The sequence below is a fragment of the Pituophis catenifer genome, unplaced genomic scaffold (assembly GCF_029215685.1).
Source record: "Pituophis catenifer annectens isolate HBS135680 unplaced genomic scaffold, rPitCat1.0.hap2 SCAF_1, whole genome shotgun sequence".
NCBI classification, from domain to species: Eukaryota; Metazoa; Chordata; class Lepidosauria; order Squamata; family Colubridae; genus Pituophis; species Pituophis catenifer.
In genome coordinates, this window is record NW_027256881.1 from 216,044,245 (window position 1) to 216,067,030 (window position 22,786).

General features: G+C 37.3%; 1 protein-coding gene across 1 annotated transcript in view; it reads right to left on the reverse strand.

Annotated features, from left to right (window-relative positions):
* The window catches only part of THSD7B (thrombospondin type 1 domain containing 7B), a 469,405-nt gene that overhangs the window by 147,395 nt on the left and 299,224 nt on the right, over window positions 1-22,786 (reverse strand). Inside the window, exon 13 of the mRNA XM_070957022.1 lies at window positions 6,120-6,383. Coding sequence (XP_070813123.1) covers window positions 6,120-6,383 — 264 coding nt within the window. The remainder of the gene's footprint in view (window positions 1-6,119; window positions 6,384-22,786) is intronic.

The window sequence follows — 22,786 nt, forward strand, 5'->3', positions numbered from 1 at the left end:
CACAGGCTCTGATTTTCTACTGGTGCACTTGCATTTTAGAATAACCTCCTCCTAGAAATCTGATCTACTCTGACAGCTGAAAATACAAAGTATCTGTAAACTCTAGGGATAAAAATCAAGGAGCAGAGTGAAAAAGGGTCTAAAATTAAATATAAAGAAGACATATAAACTAATGACAAAGTTAGAGCAAACCGCATTAGAACTGACAATAAAGATATCAAAGTGGTGAATGGCTTCTGTGTTTTTGGATCAACTAACAACAATAAAGGAAAATATATTGAAATGCTGTGAGGTGAGGTGTCTGTGAGGTGTCTATACCTACATACAGTGGATAAAAATTACTCAAGCAATGGTATTCCCTGTGACATTCTATGGAAGTAAAAGTTGGACTTTGAAGAAGGAGGACTGGCACTTTTGAATTCTGGTGTTGATGAAGACTCCTGAGAATACTATGGATAGTCAAGAAAACAAATAACTGGATCATTGATCAAATCAGCCCAGAGTTCTCCCTTAAGGCACAAAAATGGCCAGGTGCAAATTATTCCACTTCAGACGCATTATGTGAAGACCTAGCTCTCTGGAGAAAGCTCTAATGCTTGTAAAGATGGGAAGGAAGAGAAGAACAGATTGACTAGCAGCAAGGTGCATGGGCTCAGTTAAGCGGCAATGGATGCATCATTACAAAATCCGAGGGAGCAGATTAAGGACAGATCATTATGGCAAAAATCTATGTACTGTATGTGGTTGCTAAGAGTCAATATTGACATGATGACACATAATCAATCAATTAGAAATCTGATCAGCCCCCTTGCTGTTGGCTTTCCACCGCCTATTAAAAACAGCAATTTTTGAGAGATAAATTGATATAATTAGTTTATATATTTATGTCTATAGAGGGTGGGGCACTTATTTTACTTGTTCATTCATATACCCTGGACATTTTACTATAGATTGATGGATGTCCTATAAATTTTCAAGCATTTGTCTGATCACATGGGTATAGCAATCGAACCGACTCCTGGATTACGATGGCTTTATTCTGTATGAAGCAGACATTTTGTGTCATTTCTGTAACTATTAAAAATTCAAAATACCTGCTACCATAATTAAATTCTCTGCAACTTGGAATGGAAATAGACACTTCTTACACACTGCAGCACAGGGATAGGGTTTTTTCCCTACCTTCAAACATGAAGCAAGCTTCTTCCAAGTCAAAAGACAATTAGAAAGAAAATCAAAGGTATCGAAGAAGCATGTCTTAATATATTCACTTATAAATTAGGTCTAAAGGCACATGAAAACATGTGCAGTTTTCAACTTAATCCCCATCTCCTTGCAGTAAATGGGACTAATGAGATTCTGTGAGAATTAAGCTACTTTGTTGGGAGCTGCTGTCACCGGTTTGAGATTGACGGTAGACACAACATACCTAAGAATTAATTGCTCCCACACAGGGGTTTACTCAGTTTCAGCAACATCTAGTCAAGCAATGTATAAAGATTTATTTTTATTTATTTATTAAATTTGTATGCTGTCCATTTTCCCTACAAGATGACTCGGGGCAGCGTCCAAGTGATAAAGATGGTAAGCATCTTTATCTCTCTCCCCCCCCTCAACCGTGCTTAATGTACAACTGATTTCAAAATTTATTTCACAGAAAGACATTCTGCAAAATTCTCATGGGCGCAGAATGTGGTTCTTCCAGTTATGAAATAACAAGGTGCCCGTAGTAGTTCTGTGAGTAACTTGCTTTCATTGTTCAAATGTCTCTCTAGTGGTCTGCAGCCTCTTTCGTTTCCTTTATGACAATTCAGTCCCGAAGCAAGATAGCATGAGAAAATTCCTTCATGGTTTTTCTCAGTCTGGCATGTACAACAGAGACCTAAGGAGATTTAGTGTGGTAGGAAATATTTAACAAAAAAACAAAACAAAACCATCATACAAGCAACTTTATCTTCTGTTATCTCCAAAATAACATTAACTGCAGAGACCTCACCAAGGGAAATTCAAAAAGAATTTTCAAGAATCCAGAGTATACGGTAGAAATGCAGAAAGCCCTTTTCACAGGGGGAAAAAATGATTGAGAAAGTGGCAGGTAAACACTGACACAGCATTAACTAAAAAGAGAGGAGTGAAACTACAGAAACTTCACTTTCATGGGATTTGTGGGTAGAATAATAAGTAGAGCTAGAAGGCAGATTGGTTACTGAGTTTTTATTAGCTTTTTAAACTATTAGTGGTTACAGTTTATGATTCAAAATTTTTTCGCTTGCCTGCCTTATGACTGGACAGTTTCCCACATCAGTAATCTTGCTGGGCTGCGAAGCCCAAGGCAGAAAGCACTCAAAGATTTTTAAGGAAACATATATATTTATACTAAATATTGAGAGGCTGATGAATTGCACGAGCGCATAAATGGATATATATATATATATATATATATATATATATATATATATATATATATATGCAAAAAATAAACCATGGCTGCAGGCCAGAGTAAATAAGATAAAGGCTCCTGAGGAGTCTGAATAATAAAGGGAATTTTCTTTGGTCAAAGGGTAGATTTCCAGAAATGTAATCAAGAAGTATGCAATCTTCACTTAATAAAAGCAATGGTGTATTTCTTTGCTTATGTGGTAAATTTGTTATAGCTGCAAAGAGTCATGCCAGCATGTTAAAAAGTTTGTGTAAAGGGAGGCTAGGGTTTTGGAAATAAAATATGATAGGCAAGCAGCTTTTGAAGCAGATGCACATGTAAACTAATTGGCTTTAATCTCATTTGCTTCCACGACTAGCATATTTCATCATTGTAATTAAGAAATCTGAGGCAGCTGTATACTTGGAAAACAGCACCACAAGCTGCCTTGTACAACGCAGGGCCTTTTGACAGAATTTCATACATCACTCCAGGGGTCAATGGCAACGGTGGCAACAATTTCCATAGAAGCAAACCAGGATCCTTTTGTTTCGAAATGTTTTCGTGAGACATATCTGGATTGAATATAAAATAAGCAAAAGGACTGGTCTCCAGATAGTATTGAACTACAACTTTCAGAGCCCTTCTTGGCATTTACAAGGCATTTGAGCATTCGGATTCTGCCTTCCTCAAAGGCAGAAGCTCCCTCTGCTGCGATATATTTCAACAGAGGGTCTTATTTATTGTTGCAATGAAAATTAGTGCTCAATTACAAGCGAATAACTAAATCCTCTAGATGTAAATTTTAACAGCAACAAGTCTCCTGTTTCTGCCTGTTCTTCTCAAAGGATGTGAATTATCATTTTGTTCTCTTCTCCTTTGCTTATTGTCATGTTACCATTCTGTGTTTATGTACAACTGTTTTGAACTAGTGTGAGAAAAGATGGAATCTGAAGAGGTGTAAATTAGGAGCACCAAAGGAAGGATAAGAGAGCCAGGGTAGCATTTGGATTAAGAAATTAGAGAGGGACTGGGGTGATTTGGATTCAAGTTCACCTTCAGCCAGTGCCAGTCAGTTTCTTTCAGTTCCAATTATTTTATGGGCATGCTGCTGTGAAGAAAAAATTGCAGGAGGAAGTATGGTATATTAACATGATTGTTAATAGTGTAGCAATTTTGTACACAGAAGTTGTGGAAATCTTGTGAGATTTAAGATTTTTTTTCTTATTCTTTTACCGGAGAATTGCACTCTGCATTTTCCACATATGTATCATCAACCTGGCATCTTCAAAGGTAAAGTGGTCTACTGTGCAATTGAGCAGCAAGTGTCTAGATTACTGTCTTAATGGCCAAGTATCCTGACTTCTGATTGGCCTTTTAGGTGAGCTGCTTCCTGATTGATCTAGGTTGTTGCATCAACCCAGATCAGCTCTCACCAACCTGCACCAATCAGAAACCAACTAGGCTAAAGGCCACAGTGAAATAACAGGAAATCTGTTCTCTAGAACACAGTAACTAAAACCCGAAGCGCAACGGTGCCCAACAGTCCAGAGAAGATTATATTTCTAATAAAACACATGCAAATTAAGATGAAATCTAAAGTAAGGGCTTCTTGTTATTACTTGTTGACAGATATTCCTTCATGTTCTTCAATGGATTCTGATAATACAAGTAGTCCTCAACTTACAACTGTTTAGTGACCGTTCAAAGTTACAACGTCATTGAAAAATGTGATTTATGACTTTTTCACCATTACAACCTTTGCAGCAAAATTCAGATGCTTGGCAACTGGTTCCTATTTATGACCATTGCTGTGTTCCAGGGTCATGTGATCACCTTTTGCAATCTTCTGTCAAGCAAAGTAAATGAGGAACCCACATACACTTAACAACTGTGGGAAGAAAAGTCATAAAATGGGGGCAAAACTCATTAAACAAATGTCTCACTTAACAACAGAAATTGCAGGCTCAATAGGGATCGTAAGTCAAGGACTACCTGTACTTCGATTTGTAACATGCAAATATCTGTTTCATGAGATATCTGTTTCATTGTAGATATTGTTGGGGTTATTATTTTAGTATCTCACAATAACAGCTAATACTTCCAACGAATGCCGAAGCGTAAGGTAAAGCAAATGAATATGCTCGTCTGGACAAACTGCACAGCCACAAATAAATCTCTCAATTTTGGCATACTGATATATTTAATAATACAACATTTTTAGCATTTTTTGCCCACATGCTATGAAAACATGGAGAAGCCCTACCCAGCAAATGATTTGTTTGTATTGCTTTTTCTCATATAAATTCTAAAAAGGCAAAATCTGGAAAGGTGTGCAGTGATTCATAAAGAACTATCTTGCGTGAATTTACTGTCACTGCTAGAATGGAATTGTTGTAGTCCAATGAACACCTCCATTACGGAGAAGCTTCATCCTGTCTCCTTCTGTTTGTTTTTTCCCCCCTCGGATTCTCATTACAGTCAAACCGATGGGTACAACTCTAACACTGTGAACAGACTATTCCTCCCATTGGGGATCCTGCATGCTGATGAAAAGAAGCAACGCACGACAAAAAAACCAAATAAGAAAAGGCTGAGTGAAGACAAGACTAAAGGGTCAGAAACAATGCTAATTATTAACAACAAACGTAACAACAACAGAAACAGAATGTGACAACTTGCAAAAAAAAAAGGGGGGGGAACAATATGATGAGATGTTGAGAAATGTTTTCCAGCTTTGGAGGAGGAGGGGGGGACATCTGTTAATGAAACTTCAGTTGATGACATTTATGCAATTGACAATTGCTGATTTCCACACTTCTCAAAATTTTAAATTGCTTTCTTTCTGGAGCCAACCTATCCAATCTAATGAAATTATATTTCTAAGTCAGGCATGGCAAGAAGCCATACTGTTATTCTTTAAGCGAGTGGTTTTGTTTTAAGATTTACTAAAGCATCAAAATAATTAGAGACTAATTAGCCGGATTTCACATCTACTGTATAGCAAGAGAAGTGAGATATAGTTTAGTTTATATTTAGCTTATATTATATATCTATACCGTGGTCCCCTCTTGAAGCTAAAAACAATGAAGTAGAAACATTTTTGATTCATGTCTGCCCATCTAAAATTTAGCTTCTGTTCAGCTGAGGCACTATAGATATTCATTAACTGATGTTATGAATGAATTGGTCTTCCACATTATGTTGTTAAAAGGCCAGCAACATAGTAAATTTGATCCAACAATTCATGTTCTGTTTTCTTGTCCCATGTGATGGAATGGATTATAACACCAATGTTTGCTACAGCCAATGTTATATTATCTGGCTGCCAAAGGGGGCATTACAAATGACTCCCTTTCAAGGTGTGATGCAGGGGTGAAATCCAGCAGGTTCTGACAGGTTCTGGAGAACTGGTAGCAGAAAGTTTGAATAGTTCGGAGAACCGGTAGCGGAAATTTTGAGTAGTTTGGAAGACCAGCAAATGCCACCTCTGGCTGGCCCCAGAGTGGGGTGGGAATGGAGATTTTGCAATATTCTTCCCCCAGGAGTGGGTTGGGAATGGAGATTTTGCAGTATCCTTCCCCTGCCATGCCCACCAAGCCACACCACTCCCACCAAGCCACGCCCACAGAACCGGTAGTAAAAAAAATTGGATTTCATCACTGGTGTCATGTTTTACATACATTCAATGCTCTTTTACCTGAGTGGTTGCACCGAGAGGGATCCAAAACTCTGCCGGACTTATCATAACAGGCAAGTGCTCGGAAGCGCACACCTTCTCCACATTCTTTGGCATGTCTCTGAAATCTCATCTCCAACTGCAGCTCTGTTCTTCCTACCGCAATTATGCATTCCGACCAATTTCCATAAGGCTGGGAGGTAAATATTGCACAAGGGCAGAATTCCGTTTCAAGCTGAGGATAGACTTCAGTATTCTGGCACTTCTCTCGCTTTTTGCTTCTTCCTGTTCCAACCAGGAAAATATGCTTGTTAGCGTAACATCTGCTGCTTTTGATAACAATATGTCATATTATTTATACTTGAAGGGTTTTAATACAGTTAGAACCAAACCATCTGAAATGTAAATACGGCAGCAGAGTTTGTTCAAAGGCATCTGTTAGTTCCTGCCAGAGCTCTGGAGAGCTAAGACGATGGAGATATCTCCAGGGCAACCAGGAAACCTACAGAAACTTGGAAAGAATCTTTTGGATGAAGCATAAAACAATAACAAGTAGAGCAACTATCTGATTGCTTTTGTTACAAAAGAAAAAGAAAAGAAAAGTCTGTTCTTCCCCTCTGTAATTATCTGAAGAAAATAATTTTATTGTGCCAAATATGCCGCCTACGGATTCTTGGGGATCTTACAAATATAGAAGAGTAAGCTGCATCTCTTTCTTTGAATCTTTTGTATAAATTTTGTATAAATTAACTGAATACAATTTCCACATACAAATCATCCTTTGAAATTCTGGCATTTAAGTAACTAAGTAAAAACTTCAATTTTTCAAGACTTTTTCTAACACAGATGGTCAGGCAAATGTCCTGAAGATACTATAGTGTATACTTAACTTATTATTCTTCATTATTTATTGCATTAGCTCAGATATTGTGATGTATCTATAGAAATCTGGGCCAACCTGGATTTCAGCAGTTTGGGGACACACAATTAATTTAAGATCTACGCCAGAAACCATAGTATTCCATTTACTAGAACAGAGGTTCTGAAACGTCCATTTGTGATGCCAAAATATTTTATTAAAAATGATTTAAAAATACAAATTAAATATAAATACAAATACAAATTAGAGCTCATGAGATAACCCAGTCTCTCATGAAGTTTGTGTTCTCATATGAAATCTCATGAGATTTTAGTGATTTTAAATATTAAAATTCCATCCGTAAGATCAAATGAATTTGTGTAATAGGGTCTACTACCTGAAACAGTTGCTAAGCTCTGATTAAAGTATCAGAATGATAGCAATGTTCCAATATTTAAGAGGCTGCAAAGATGAGAGGGTCAACCTACTCTCCAAGGCACTTGAAGGCACTTGAAGGCAGAATAAGAAGCAATGGATGGAAACTGATCAAAGAGAGATCCAACCTAGAAATAGGAAGAAATTTTGTAATATTTAGAACAATTAATCAGTGGAATGACTTGCCTCCAGAAATTGTGGGTGTTACAATGCTGGAGGTTTTTAAGAAGAGACTGGACAACCATTTGTCTGAAATGGTATAGGGTGCCTTGCTTGAGCTAGAATACTTCCAAGGTCACTTCTAACTCTATTATTCTATTATTCTGAAAGAATAGACTTATTTGTATGGTATCCTATAAATGTTGCCAACAGACATAGACAACATGTTCTAGTATCTGGGGATCATATTTTTCTCTATTATTTTTGGCAGTCAGGGGTTACATATGGCACATTGATAATGTAATGATATTATTCAGGGGAGTGGAGTGAATATTTCCATTTTTGACTTGTTTGGGACAAGGTCTATTTGCCTCCTGGTTTATGTATATTGTTATAGGAGGAAATTGTACCATTCATATGCTCTGGTACCAAATATTGATAGTGTGGTTGTGGGAGCCATAGAAAGATCAATTTTTGCTTGACAACAATTAGTTCTACCCATTGACCATAATAATTGAAAAGACTCAACTGAACAGCTAGTTTTAAAACAAGCTGTGGTAATGTATGAAACTCTGGCAAGTTGTCACAAGAGTAATCTATTTGTGGTCACAGTTTTTTCTCTGAGAGAATCCCAAGGCCTAGAAGTGGCTGTTGTATCAGATTGTTCTGTATGCCAGGGAACTAAACATGGGAACTGTATATCTGTTATAAAAAGTAATAATTATTATTGGTTTTGGTTTAGGTGTAAGTTTTGAAAATTCCTGGATGTCACATTGCTTTACCTTAATAAGTATTTTTAGGTAATGTGTGGAATTTGAAAATCAAATGAAATAGGAGACAGAATTACATCTTCCTCATGTAGGTGACCCATCAGCCCTAGGAGTTTGTTTTATTTTTCGTATTTTTTAATTATCCCCCATCCTCTCGTCTTCTTCAGATGAGAAAGTGATAGCCTAGCAACTTCCAGTTTCTCCAGCAAACAGCCTATAGAGAAATTTGATTGAACCAGTGTGGTTCAATCTTGTGGGTAAATATGAAAACTTTCAAAAATTGTAGGAAAATCAAGTTTTTGCTAAAGATCACAGAGTTCCTGACTCACAACCACATACTTTTCTAGGATGGAAGGCTTGCTGGGCCAGGTTGTTGAAAAAGTTCACCTCTTCTAAAGTGTTATATTCTGTTGGGCAGCATTTTTTTAAAGTCTGAGATGGTATTTATGTTTAGTATTCCTCATGTAATACGTTATAAAATTAAAGAATAGCTTGCATTATATGCAATTTTTTGAGAACAAGTATCCCTACCCATACAAGGAATAAATCCATTTGCTCAGTACAGGACAAGCAAGCCAAACAAACAAAATGTAGGAGAATGAAAACTGAAATATTTGTGTGTGTGTGTGTGAACTTTTTAAAGCAACTTTTTGGAGAAAAGTTTGGAAAAGGAAAGGACAATGAAAACTATTTAAAAAACCTAGATTTGATAAGTGTTTCATAGGAATTATTCTACAGGTTAGATAAGCTATCAGTTAAAAGAATAGGTCAAACAAGTATGAATTTGTGAAAAGGTTACTTAAGAAAAAAGAGAATCGGCTCAAAAAAAAGAGCAGCAAAGTCTCTCTGTCTCTTTGTCATCAAGTGGATCCGCCTTAAATGGGTGCTAGCAGACAGCAAAGCAGCATTCCTGAAAGCAGGCTCAGATTCCATCACTTCTGTGAATCACCTCTGAATCTCTATGAAGCAATTCAAAGACTCTCAGTACTGTAAAAGGGGATGCCTTGAACCGCCCTAGATATTTGAACGTTCAATTTGCAGGGGTATTTCAATTGAGCTTCCTTCGAACTGAATCACTTTTTGAAACATCAGAGAACATGCCTGTAAGGAACCCTATGAAGAGCTCACCTGAACATAAACAGCTTCCCTCAGTACCCATGGCTGTCTTTTACAAGACTTGCCAACATTTTCTCACTCAATTTGTTTGTTTGCTGAGGCTCACTCAATTCCACAAAACAGTAATTTTTCCTACAGAACTCTCCCACTTTGAGATTCCCACAGCATTGTCTACTTTCCATTTTTCTTAATTAACGTGTTAATATTTTAGAGCAGGGGTAGATTGCTGGGGGTTTGCAGGGGTTCGGGAGAACCTCTAGCTAAGATTCTGTGCAATTTGGAGAACCCCCAAACCTCACTCCTGGCTGGCTCCATCCACCCCACCCCACCCCACCCCATCCCTCCCAGGAGTCCCCATGTGGCCCATTTTGGATGCAGGTAAGTGCAGGACATGCATGTAGGCTCAGGAAGGGCAAAAGATGGGCCTACAGGAAGATCGGGAAGGCTGGAAATGGGCCTGTTTCCGGCCTCCAAAGGGCCTCTGGAGCCTGGGGAGGCTGTTTCCACTCTCCCAGAGGCTTGAGGAAAGCCTCCAGAGCCCGGGGAGTGCAAAAACGCCCCCCCCACATGGTACACGAGGCCAACTAGGCCACGTCCACCATGGCCACGCCCACCCAGCAACCCACCCCTGCTAAAATTTTTGAAGACCACCCCTATTTTAGAGCCATTTTCTAAAATGCTTTTTTTCAACAATCTGCAGCCTTAAACACTGTTTTGTTCCATTAGCTTGAATACAAATCATTTTCAGCATTTTAAAAAAAATGTTAAATTGGGGGGAAATGTTGGAAATTAAACAAAATAAATACTCCTTTCTCTCATTCTCTTTTGTTTCATAATACAGACTGCAAAGTCATGTAACCTCAAATGGCGTATACTAGAGGGAGGCTTCTCTGATGAGTGATACTAAATGGGTAAATTACACACAGATTTAAACATAAGATAACATATGCTATTAAACATGAAGTAAGAAGCAAGTTAATTTTGTGCATGTTTAATATTAACATGCAGAAAAGAAGAAGAAGATATTCCCATAATGCCTCCAAATTGGGCTATTTTCTTGATGAATTAGTACAATTATTACAGAACAATGTTACTTTCAGCTTTCTTGCTATCTTAAAAAAATCCACCAAAGCTATTTTTATATTTGAAACAATACCTTTTCATATATTAAATAATATTTTTTTGAATAGGAATAGCAAAAAAGGGCTAGGGAATTCTAGCTTGGTCTATCTGCTGGCAGGATGGACAATTTTTATAGAACTGATTTTTTTACCCTTTGGAAACCGCTAGTTTCAAAAAGCCTGGGGAACTTCAAAGTTTAGGGCTTTATGGATATAGAGGGAAGAGAGTATATCTATCTATTTGCCTAACAATGCACAAATCTTGAAACTATGAGTAGATTATGAGAGAAAAATGTTATGTCTTATTGGCAAAGAAAGACCTAGCACATATATTATGAAACAGCCCTGGCTGTTGCTGATGCTTGCACCATTTGAACAAAATGTGAACAAATACAAAATCTTAATAAATTAAAACACAGAAATTTGCCTACAACTCTACGTGGCTTGTTTGCAGTAAAATATGATGGGAAATGCAAATAGCAGATCACATTTAAGTTGCTTTCTTATTTTGTTTAGCAAAAAAATAATCAGCAACCTATCTATAGCAAATAAAAAATTTCCCCCATAGCTTTCCAATGGTTTTCCCAAAATATTTTCCTAGTTATATACCAGTAATAAACTTTTAGAGAGCCCAATAGCCTTTAACACCAAGACTCTAGTCTAGTGAACGGTTTTTTTAAAACTAATTGGTGTGATGGAATATTGTGCAGATCTCCAGGAGGGAGGGGCTGCATTCTAGAGGAGTAAGGGACAATTCAATACACAAATTATGAGTGAGAGAAATAGTGCGAAGACAGCACCTCCCTAATAGTTCACAGAGTATATGGTAGGTGCAGATAGTAGAGTCCTCAGCTTGACAAGAATTGACATGCATCATTCTTGGTTTTAGTTGGCCTAAAACAGTGATGGCTAACCTTTTAGCTGTCACATGCCAAAAGTGGGGGTCGTGTACATGCGTGCTCACACCCGTAATTCAATGCCCTCCGTGCCCCGCCCCAACGTGCTCCCCCCACTTTTAGCATGCAACAGCAAAAAGGTTACTGGTGTGCTTGGTAGGCTTGTTTTCCGCCCTTCCCAGGCTCCAGAGGCTTTCTTGGAGCCTGGGGAGGGCAAAAACAGCCTTCCCCACCCCCCCAGAGGCCCTCCAGAGGCCAGAAATAGCCTGTTTCCTGACTTCCAGTGTGCCCAGAAGGCCCGAAAATCAGCTGGCTGGCATGCACATGTGTGCTGGAGCTGAACTAGTGCAACACTCATGTGCGCCCAGATACCAGCTGAAGAAGTGGCAGCTGTGACTTCACATTGTGGTTAACAGCCAATAATAATAAAGATACTCCTAATATGGCCACTACCTTGATGTGGTTATGAGGCTTACATGCTTTGCAGAATAGAAAAGAGAAATGGGAAGGCAAATTATTACATAGCCGATATTTTTTTAAAAAAAGGCAAAGCAAATAATAATAAGGCCTGAAAAAGGCTAGGGCTGGGAAAATTAAAGAAAGAGACAGAGGGGTTAATTCTGGCTGCACAAACCAAGCCTTAAGAACAAATGCATACAACGCCAGAATTGAGAAGACAGCAATAGCTATCTCTGTAAAGAACTGAAGAAACAGTGGATCACCTAGTTAGCTGCAAGAAGATCACCCAGACTGACTACAAACAACAGCATGACAAAATATTAACAATGATACATTGGACGATCTTCTAGAAATACCATTTATCTCCAAGTAAGAACTGGTGGGACCACAAAATGGACAAAGTAATAGAAAATGAGCAAACTAAAATGCTCTGGGACTTTAGAATTTAAACACATAGGCACCTGCCACATAATACCCCAGACTTAACAATTGTCAATAAGGAAAACAAAAAATCTGGATAGCAGACGTGGTAGCACCTGGAGACAGCAGAAGAAAAAAGAAAGAACTGGAGGAAATCACAAAATGCAAAGACCTGCAAAAATAAGTAGAATGATTGTTGCAAAAGAAATCAAAGGTAATACCAATAGTGATAGGTGCCTTGGGTACAATCCCAAAATATCTGGAGCACCGGTTGAACACCATAGGCACTGACCAAACCACCATCAGTCAATTATAAAAGGCATCTTTCCTTGGAACAGCTTATATCCTCCAAAGACACCTTTAACACCATCAAACAACAACATCTGTTATCTTCAATAGGTGGATAAACATGCCAAATCTAGTCTAAACATCTGACTGACCGTGTGATGAACCAGATCAATAATGATTTAAAGTCCAGACTGTGCAAAGAAGCAGAAGAAACAATAGATCATGTACCCAGTTTATGCAAGAAATTTGCAGTCTGATTATAAACAGTGACAGAATACAGTTGCCAAAATGATTCACTGAGCATCTTTAAAATTATCATGTACTGCTAATGAAAAATTGGTGGGAACATATAGTTGAAAAACTAGTTGAAAATTAGCAGATTAAAATACGGTCATCTCATGACAATCAGCATCAAGCATCAACATTTACCTGTCTCAAGTCCAAGGGAATGACTAAATAGGTGGATAAAAATGCCAAATCCAGTTTATCTGGACGACATTGCAACCAACCATAATATGCTATTATTTATTTAATAATATGCTATTATTTAATATCTTGCTGTATCATTGGAGGTAAAGTATTAGATTTTTAATAACATCCTTGCAAGTTCTGTGTAATGTTTTATTCAAAAGCATGTGTCATTAAGTAAGAATTACTCTTGCACTAAATGTACTATTGCTATTATTCATGTTGATTCTCTTTTGTAAAAAAAAACATTGTTATATTTGTAATCCTTGTTCTGAAAGTCCAGTAGGAATTTTCAAGTGTTTTTTTTAAATAAATTGTAATTTGTTCCTGTGAGAACAGTGTTATAATGAAAGTTGTGTTACATATTTGAAAGAAGAAGATATAAAATTAGGTAGATAAGGTAAATACTATAGATAATATTAAGCCAATTTTTAAAGACAGTGGCAGAGGATTTTTTTTTCCAGTTCCCCTGTGTGTTTGTGTTCCAGACTATGCAAGAGGCAGCAAATTAAATTAGGATTTGGGGCACTTAGATTAAACTCCTATTCTAGTTGAACTACTATGTGGAGTCGGCAGATTCCCAACTGTTAGTTTTTGTTACAGAATGTTAGAAAGAAACATACATAAAACTGAAGAAACTTTTGCTACTGAAGCCAAGACTAGAATCAATGTTAATCCATGCCATTGGGAAGGAGTTCATTATTAAATAGTTACTTAAATAGCTGTAGTGTAAGTAAGAAATGTGTCTAGTTTGCCTAATTATGAGAATGTATATTCAAAAGAGAAGAGGCTGGAGAAAAAGCAAGTGAATTGAAAGTGAGCTAGAGGTCTTAGGTGATTTCCTCAAGTAATTCTAAATCTTGAAGGACCTGGTTGAGGTGAAAGGAAGGGGAGGAAGGCCTTTTAACCGACTCGCTTCAGGAAAACTCACTTCTCCCTCACTTTAGTTTTTTTTATTCTGCTCATCAATTCCTCATCCTCAAGAGAGAAACTTGAATAACAAAATCCTGCAGATTTTGATGTCACAGTTTTGACATCAACTAGTTAGCACTACCCTCTTCCAAGATATTTTCTAATGCCCACTCTAGCCTGCAATCCCTTTATTACATTGGAACATTAATAGAATAGATAAAATTCTTTGTTGGCCAAGTGTGATTGGACACACAAGGAATTTGTCTTTGGTGGATATGCTCTCAGTGTACATAAAAAGAAAAAAAATACATTAATCAAGAATCATAAGCTACAACACTTAGTGATAGTCATAGGTTACTAAATATGCAATCAAATCATACTAGGAAACAAACAGCACAATATAAACCGTAAAAATACAAGCAACTTGGTTATAGTCCTAAGTGGGAGGAGATAGGTAATAGAAAGATGAGAAGAATAACAGTAATATATCTCAATAAATAGTTAGACAGTGTTGTGGGAATTAGTTATTTAGCAGAATGATGGCATTTGGGAAAAAACTGTCCTTGTGTCTAGTTGTTCTGGTATGCAGTGCTCTATAGCGTCGTTTTGAGGGTAGAAGTTGAAACAATTTATGTCCAGGATGTGAGGGGTCTGTAAATATTTTCACAGCCCTCTTTTTGACTTGTGCAGTATACAGTTCCTCAACCCTGGAAGGCAGGTTGGTAGCAATTGTTTTTTCTGCAGTTCTAATTATCCATTGAAATCTGTGTTTGTCTTGTTGGTTGCACAACCAAACCAGACAGTTATAGAGGTGCAGATGACAGAGTCAATAATTCCTCTGTAGAACTGAATCAACACTCCTTGGGCAGTTTGAACTTTCTGAGTTGGCGCAGAAAGAACATTCTTTGTTATGCTTTTTTGATGACATTTTTGATGTTAGGTGTCCATTTTAAGTCTTGAGATATGATAGAACCTAGAAACCTGAAGGTCTCTACTGTTGATATTGTGTTGTCTAGTAATGTAAGAGGCGGTAGTATAGGAGGGTTTCTCCTAAAATCTACCACTATTTCTACAGTTTTGAATGTGTTTTAGTTCAAGAGTGTTCTGGTTGCACCACAAGGCTAGTTGTTCAACCTCCTATCTGTATGCAGATTCATCGTTGTCTCGAATGAGACCAATCACTGTTGTATCATCTGCAAACTTCAGTACTTTAATAGAGGGATCTTTTGAGATTCAGTCATTGGTGTATAGAGAGAAGAGTAATGGAGAGAGCACACAGCCCTGGGGGAACCCTGTGCTAATTGTATAAGTATCTGATGTGATTTTGCCTAGCTTCATCTGCTGCTTCCTGACTGTTAGGAAGCTTATGATCCATTTACAAGTGTGGTCAGGTACAGCTAGCTGATTTAGTTTAGCTAGAAGAATATCTGGAATGATGGTATTGAATGCTGAGCTGAAGTCTACAAAGAGGACCCTTGCATAGGTCTTTGTAGATTCAAGATGTTGTAGGATGTACAGCAGAGTCATATTAACAGCATCATCTGTCAAACTATTTGCTCGGTAGGCAAATTGTAAGGTCGAACAATGGATCTGTGATGGTTTTCAGATTTCAAAGGTTTTCATAACTACAGATGTTAGAGCAACTGGTCTGTAGTCGTTCAGTTCCTTGATGGTGGGCTTCTTCAGCACTGGGATGATGATAGAACATTTGAAGCAAGAAGGAACATAGCACATCTCTAGTGATTTATTAAAGATTTGGGTGAAGATGAAGGCCAGTTGGTCAGCACAAGCTTTTAAGCAAGAAGGAGTTATCTTGATATCTAGTTTATTAAGGATTATGGGTATTGAATAATGCTTCCAAACATACCTATAATTTACATCCTTTTTTTTTTGATGATAAGAATTAGAATTTAATCTCCGTGATTCTCGGCAAGAGGTGACATCATAATTTCAAACTATGTAGACACCAGTGTGTTCAATTTTTAAAGAAGTATAATATTTTATGGCAAAAATTTCCTTAGAATGGTCTTCATCTAGCTCATATAACAACTACAGGTAGTCCTTGAGTTATGACCACAATTGATCCCAAAATTTATGTTGCTAAGTGAAACATTTGTTAAGTGAATTTGTCCCATTTTATGACTTTTCTTGCCACAATTGTTGAATGAATCATTGTATTTGTTAAGTTAGTATCATGGTTGCTAAGTGAATCTGGATTCCCCATTGACTGCTTGTCACAAGGTCGCAAAAGCTGATCATATGACTTCAGGACACAGCAACTGTCATAAATATGAACCAATTGCTAACCACTGAAATGTTTATCATGTGACCAAGGGGATGCTGCAAAGGTTGTAAGTGTGAAAAGCAGTCATAAGTCATTTTTTCAGTGCTGTTGTAACTTTGAATGGTCACTAAATGAACTGTTGTAAGTCGAGGACTACCTATACCAGAAATTGTTAAGTTGCAAGGAATTTTAACTTTAGTGAAAATGCCAAAGATTGCACTGATCTTCAACAAATAATAGCTAGGGATTTCAATAAGAGTTCTCATAATTTTAGACTACACTCTCTGGAGCACAGAAGAACCATAGGGATATATATATATATTTAGGGGACATAAGCAGAAAAATGTAGTTTTTATAGAAAAATGCAATTTTCCTGTAGAACAATGCTTTGAAATATTATGCGTTATGGACTTTGCACTATGCACATCCTTTGAAAGGGTGCATGAAGCATCTTTTTAAAAATATTTAAAGCAACTACATCCTTTTCCAGTCTTGTGTGTGACTTGTATGACTACTCCAAATATACACGCACAGCCATTTTACGCTGCTGTCCTTTCAATCCAATGATAGCACATCCTCAAAGAACATGTGTAGCTTTAAAATATGCTAAGAAAGAGCAGGTGCAGATGCACAAATAGAGATTTTCCCCCAATTCCTAAATGCTAAACAGTTAAACAGTTAAATATAATTTGTGGCTGGAAAGGTTAGAGACTTAGCAAAAGCAAAATTGATAGGAATCAATCCTCCCTAGTCAGCAATGCTTAGTTTCTTGTCACTGATAAACAGTAAAATGATGGATTGTGTTTTTTTTTGCTGGAAGAAATTTCGTTAGATGGAGTGACAAGTTAAACAACAGATGTCTAACTAATTAAGGCAAGGATGCTATTATAATTTTGATAAACATTTATATAATACTTTAATACTTTCAGAATATTTTACAAACCATATGTAATTTTTCATAATATGCCTTCGAGGGATAACAATATCGTTGTTCTATTATCGTTATACCCATTATTGAGATTAAAGATGAAAAAATGTTCACCTGTCACCTACTCAGTATGATCACGATTGAGATGGGATTTGAACTAGTGATTTCCTACTTCAAATGAGCATTTTCTGTCCCTAATCAGCCCCACCTCATCTTCTAATATAATAGTATTGAGTACAAGATGCAGCTACTGCAGCTGTCATCATTAAAAGTTCGTTGTAGCAACATCTACAATGAAAAACTTTTTGTGAGGTGCTGTCCAGTGGATCTTTCCTAAAAAGTGTGTATAGTCCAGGCTATGGTTTTCCCAGTTGCAATGCATGGCTGTGAAAGTTGGACCATAAGCAAGGCTGAGCGCCAAAGAATTGAGGCCTTTGAACTATGGTGCTGGAGAAGACTCCTGCGAGTCCCTTGGACTGCAAGGCGATCAAACCGGTCAGAGATCAACCCTGACTGCTCTTTAGAAGGCCAGATCTTGAAGATGAAGATGAAACTCAAATATTTTGGCCACCTAATAAGAAGGAAGGACTCACTGGAGAAGAGCCTAATGCTGGGAAAGATTGAGAGCAAAAGAAGAAGGGGACGACAGAAGGAGGTGGCTGGATAGTCACTGAAGCAGTAGGCGTGAGCTTAAATGGACTCTAGAGGATGGTAGAGGACAGGAAGGCCTGGAGGAACATTGTCCATGGGGTCGTGATGGGTCGGACACGACTTTGCAACAACAACTAGACCGTTATATGTTAGACCTATGACTGCTACTAATTCATCTTGTTTCGCAGCAGAGTAAGGGTTCTGGGAGAGAAGGCAGATTCCTTTGCTAAAAAAAAAGGACGGTTGCTAAGTGACACTTCTACTACGCTTGGAAACCAAAATCAGTGACTAGCTGTGACTAGTCACGAGGAGTGATTTTCAGCTGTGGAAGATAGACACAGTGACTCACATTACAGAAACACCATACATCTTGGTAGTTATTTATAGATTAATACATAATCATATACTACTGTAAAAAAATGTGTGGATGTGCAATCAGCTGAGCAAGGCCAACAGTTTATAATCAATTACATATATAGTTTGCAATAATTTATGCATTTAAACACATTTCCTGTTGTGTCAAGGAATTGCACAGCAGTTGTTCAGATGAAGTTGGAGACACTAACACAAACTTGTAATCATACACATATCCAGAGAAGTCTTTATCATTATTCAGAAGAAAAGAACATAAGATAGGAGCACAGGAATAACATGAGGTAAATTAGTCAGTATACAGAACACACAGAAGAAAAAGTGGGGGGGAGGGAACCCCACCCTTTATACTTACAGCAATCAATTATAGAGTAGATTGCCTCATGCATGAGTCAGCACTCTAACCAATTGTCGAGGAGGAAATAAATCAATGTACCATAAACCTTTATCTCTATTAAGATCTACTTTAACAAATGAGTCTCTGAAGCAGTTAACAATAAATATTTTTATTAATATAAAAATAAATATCCTGTCAGCTGTATATATATATATATATATGTAATCACTTTAAGCAATGTTAGTTCTGGCTATTCTTCCTCAGAAGAAAAAGTCTTGTAAACCATCAGAACTGCATCAGAACTGTCCTTCTAACTGACTTCCAAACTGCCCACAGTTTTCTAACAGAAGAGCACGGTTTTCTGTCAAGAATCTCCTTTTATACGGGGACTTCCGGTGGCACCGCAGGCAGTGACAGATGCTCCTTTCAGACCGTCAGCCCCGCGATTTTGTTAAAACCGCCAAGACAGCGCAAATCAGCTGTCTGGCGGCTTGGAAACCTTCCCCTCGGGAGAAGAGAGGAAGACGAGCAGCCGGACTAAGGTAGAGCTCCCCAAAAGCCCTAGGAGCAATTCTGGGGCTTGGAGGGTGAGAGCTCCCTGGTAGTTCGACTGAGCTCCAAATCTGAGGCTTTTCTGCTTCAAGCAGAACAAGACGCCGCGACCACCCCTGCAATCAACATTCAGATTCAAAATAAGCTTAAAGCAGGCAGAACAAAAACAGGAGTCCTAGCAACTGCAAGTACTGAACTTTAACTCTGTGTCTATACTTCTTCCTTCTAAGACTTTTAAAACAAAAGCAAAAATGGCGCCTGAACTGTAACAGGGCGTGAAAGTGAAAGTTATAGTGAAAGTGATAGTTAACATCGTTAGCGCTTCTGAGGCTGTTTAAGATTACTGGGTTCTACAACAAAGAAAGAAAGATTTAAAGTGGAAAGACTACAGTTTGGACTTTAAATAAACTATAATACTTAAAAAAGATTTAATATTTGGTTGCTGTAGGAAGTATAAATCGAAAGCTAAAAATGGCTTCTAAGCAAATAAAATCTGGCTTTAAAAGTACTGGAGGATCGCCAGCACAACCATCAAAACTACAATCTTTGTCTACTTCAAACCCACAAATATTGACTTTGGAAGTTCTACAGGAATCTCTGCAGGATGCTTTGAAGCAACAAACTTCTTTTTTAGAGGGGAAAATTAAGGGAGTGTCTGAATAAATGGCTGAAATTAAAGAAGTTATACAAATTCGGAATAAAGAAATAAGAGAAGACATAGTAATGGCATTTCAGGGTCTGGTAAAACACATTGAATTGTTGGATGAAAGAGTAGAAGAAATTAATCAGTCCAATTTGAATTTGGAAAATAAAATGGATGAAGTTCAGACTAAGGTGGATAGGGCAGACAATGAAGTGGTGATGTTACAGTATAGAGCGATGGAATTTGCCCTGAGAGTAAGAGGTTTGAGAGAACACAATCGAGAGAACTTGAGAGAGATCTTTGCAGAGGCTTTTGCAAAGATAACTGGGGAGCAACAAGCAGATCTCTCATTGCAAATTGACAAAATATATCGTGTTAATTCCTGGTTTGCAAGACAGAATGAATTGCCAAGAGATATTGTGATTTACTTTACAATGAGGAGGACCCGAAATGAAATTTTACAAGCTTTCTATAAAAATAAACTTCAAATTGCAGGACAAGAGGTTTTAGTGCTGAAAGAAATTCCCCCCAAAATGTTGAGAAGCAGAAAGGAGTTTGCTTTCTTGGTGGATGAACTTAGAAATCGACAGATTCAGTTTAGATGGGATGTTCCAGCTGGTGGTGAATTATATGGGAGAAAGGTATCACCTTAACACAATTTGGAAGGCAAGAGATTTTTATACTAATGTATTAAAGGCTGGATGCCCACCATCTCAGGAAATGAGGAGAAGAAATGAAGAGCTGGCAATACAGGGACAGAAGGAAAGTAAACAGCCACAAGCTGCAGGAGAGACCTCGCTTATTGAAGAAGATTTATTGCAACTTTTTGGTACTGTTCAACCTTTGGAAGTAGCAGAAAAAAGAGAAGAACCACAAGAACAAAGGCAGACCCGTGCAGCAGCAAAGCGAAAAGGACAAGATTTAAAGATACAGCAAACTCAAATGAAAGCTCAAGAAGCTACAAAAACAGAAGCAGTGGGGGGGGGGGGGCAAGGCCAAAGAGAAAGGTGCAGGAGGATCTTCAGCTGGCCCTTTTAAAACTTCAAGGTGCCAAGAATGGCAACTAAATTTTTGACTTGGAATGTCAATGGTTTAAATTCACCACAAAAGAGAAAGGAAATATTTCATTATCTGAAACAGTTTAAAAATGATGTAATTTGTCTGCAAGAAACACATATTAGAGTGACAGATCAAAAATACTTGATAAATTCAAGATTGGGAACACACTTTGTTGCATCTGCCCCAGAGAAGAAAAATGGTATAGTTATATACCTAGGGACAGATTTAACAGCCAAATTAATTGAGGCAGATGCTCAAGGAAGATATATTGCAATTGAACTTTTAATAGAGGGGAAGAAAACACTTTTAATTGGAGCATATGCTCCCAATCAACAGCAAGAAAAATTCTACAAGTTTTTGCATACTAAAATAATACAATGGGATTATAAATCATGTATATTAATGGGTGATTGGAATGGAGTACTGGACACTCAAAAGGACAAAAAAGGATTACTTCAAAATATCCAAAAACGTGCAAGACTGCCCAAATCTTTTTTTGATATGATGGATGATATGGAGTTGAGAGATATTTGGTGAGAACGAAATCTGGAAGAAAAGGATTTTACTTTTTTTTCTGACAGACATCAATCCCTTTCCAGGATTGATTTCATATTGATTACTAATGATTTCTTTTCTAGGGTAAAGAAGACGAAGATATGTTCAGGAATTTTATCTGATCATAGTCCGGTGTGGATGGAATTAGAACAGGAAAAGGGACCTAGAAAGTCTTGGAGGCTAAATGAAAATTTGTTTAGATATGAGGAAAATGTGAAAGAATGTAAAAAACAAATGAAAGAATTTTTTGTTATGAATATGAACAAAGGTACACCTATGGAAATGGTCTGGGATGCAAATAAAGCATATATGAGAGGAACCTTAATACATTTGAATAATAAATATAGACGTAGACAAGAAAAAAAATGGAGGGATTTAGAAGAGGAAATAAAAATGAAAGAGCAGGCACTCATACTGAATCCAACAAATAAGAAAATAAAGGAAACAATAAATTTGTTACGAGGGCAGTTTAATATGTTGATGGCAGACCAAGTGGCAACTAATTTACAATATGCTAAACATAATACTTTTTGTAATGCAAATAAACCAGGTAGATGGCTAGCCTACTTGTTAAGGAAGAAACAAAAGCTATGTACTATAGAGAAGATAGAATTCAAAGGTAAAGAGCTATATCAACAAAATATGATTAAAAAAGCTTTTTTAGAATTCTACAGAACGTTATATGCTAGTGATACAATTCAAGGTAAAGACATAGACAGATATTTACAGGAGGAGAATATTCCTGTAATTACACCAGAGCAGAGGGAAGGATTGAACCGACCAATAACTTCGGAGGAAATTATTTTAGCAATTAAACAGTTGAAGGGGGGTAAAGCTCCAGACACAGATGGATTGACAGCTGTTTATTATAAAAATTTGCAGTTAGAAATGGTAGAACCGCTTAAGGAACTATTTCAGAAGATCCAAGCCAGAGGAGAAGTACCCCCTTCTTGGAGAACAGCTTTTATTTCATTGATTTCAAAGGAGGACCAAGATCATAGTCAACCTAAGAATTATAGGCCAATATCTCTTTTAAATACTGATTATAAGATTTTTGCTAAAATACTAGCAAATAGGTTAATGGTAATTATGCAACAAATGATTCATAATGACCAATCTGGATTTATAAGCGGGAGACAAATGAAAGGTAATGTAAGACAAATTGTAAACTTATTGGAATATCTGGAAAGGAACAACCAAGTTCCTGCAGCGCTTATCTTTTTGGATGCGGAGAAGGCATTTGATCGATTGAATTGGCAATTTGTATTGAAAATAATAGAAAAGATGCAGTTTGGAGAATACTTTACACAATCTATTAGGGCAATATATCAGAGACAAACAGCACAAATAATAATTAATGGTGGTTTAACAAAAACTTTTAAAATTGAAAAAGGAACAAGACAG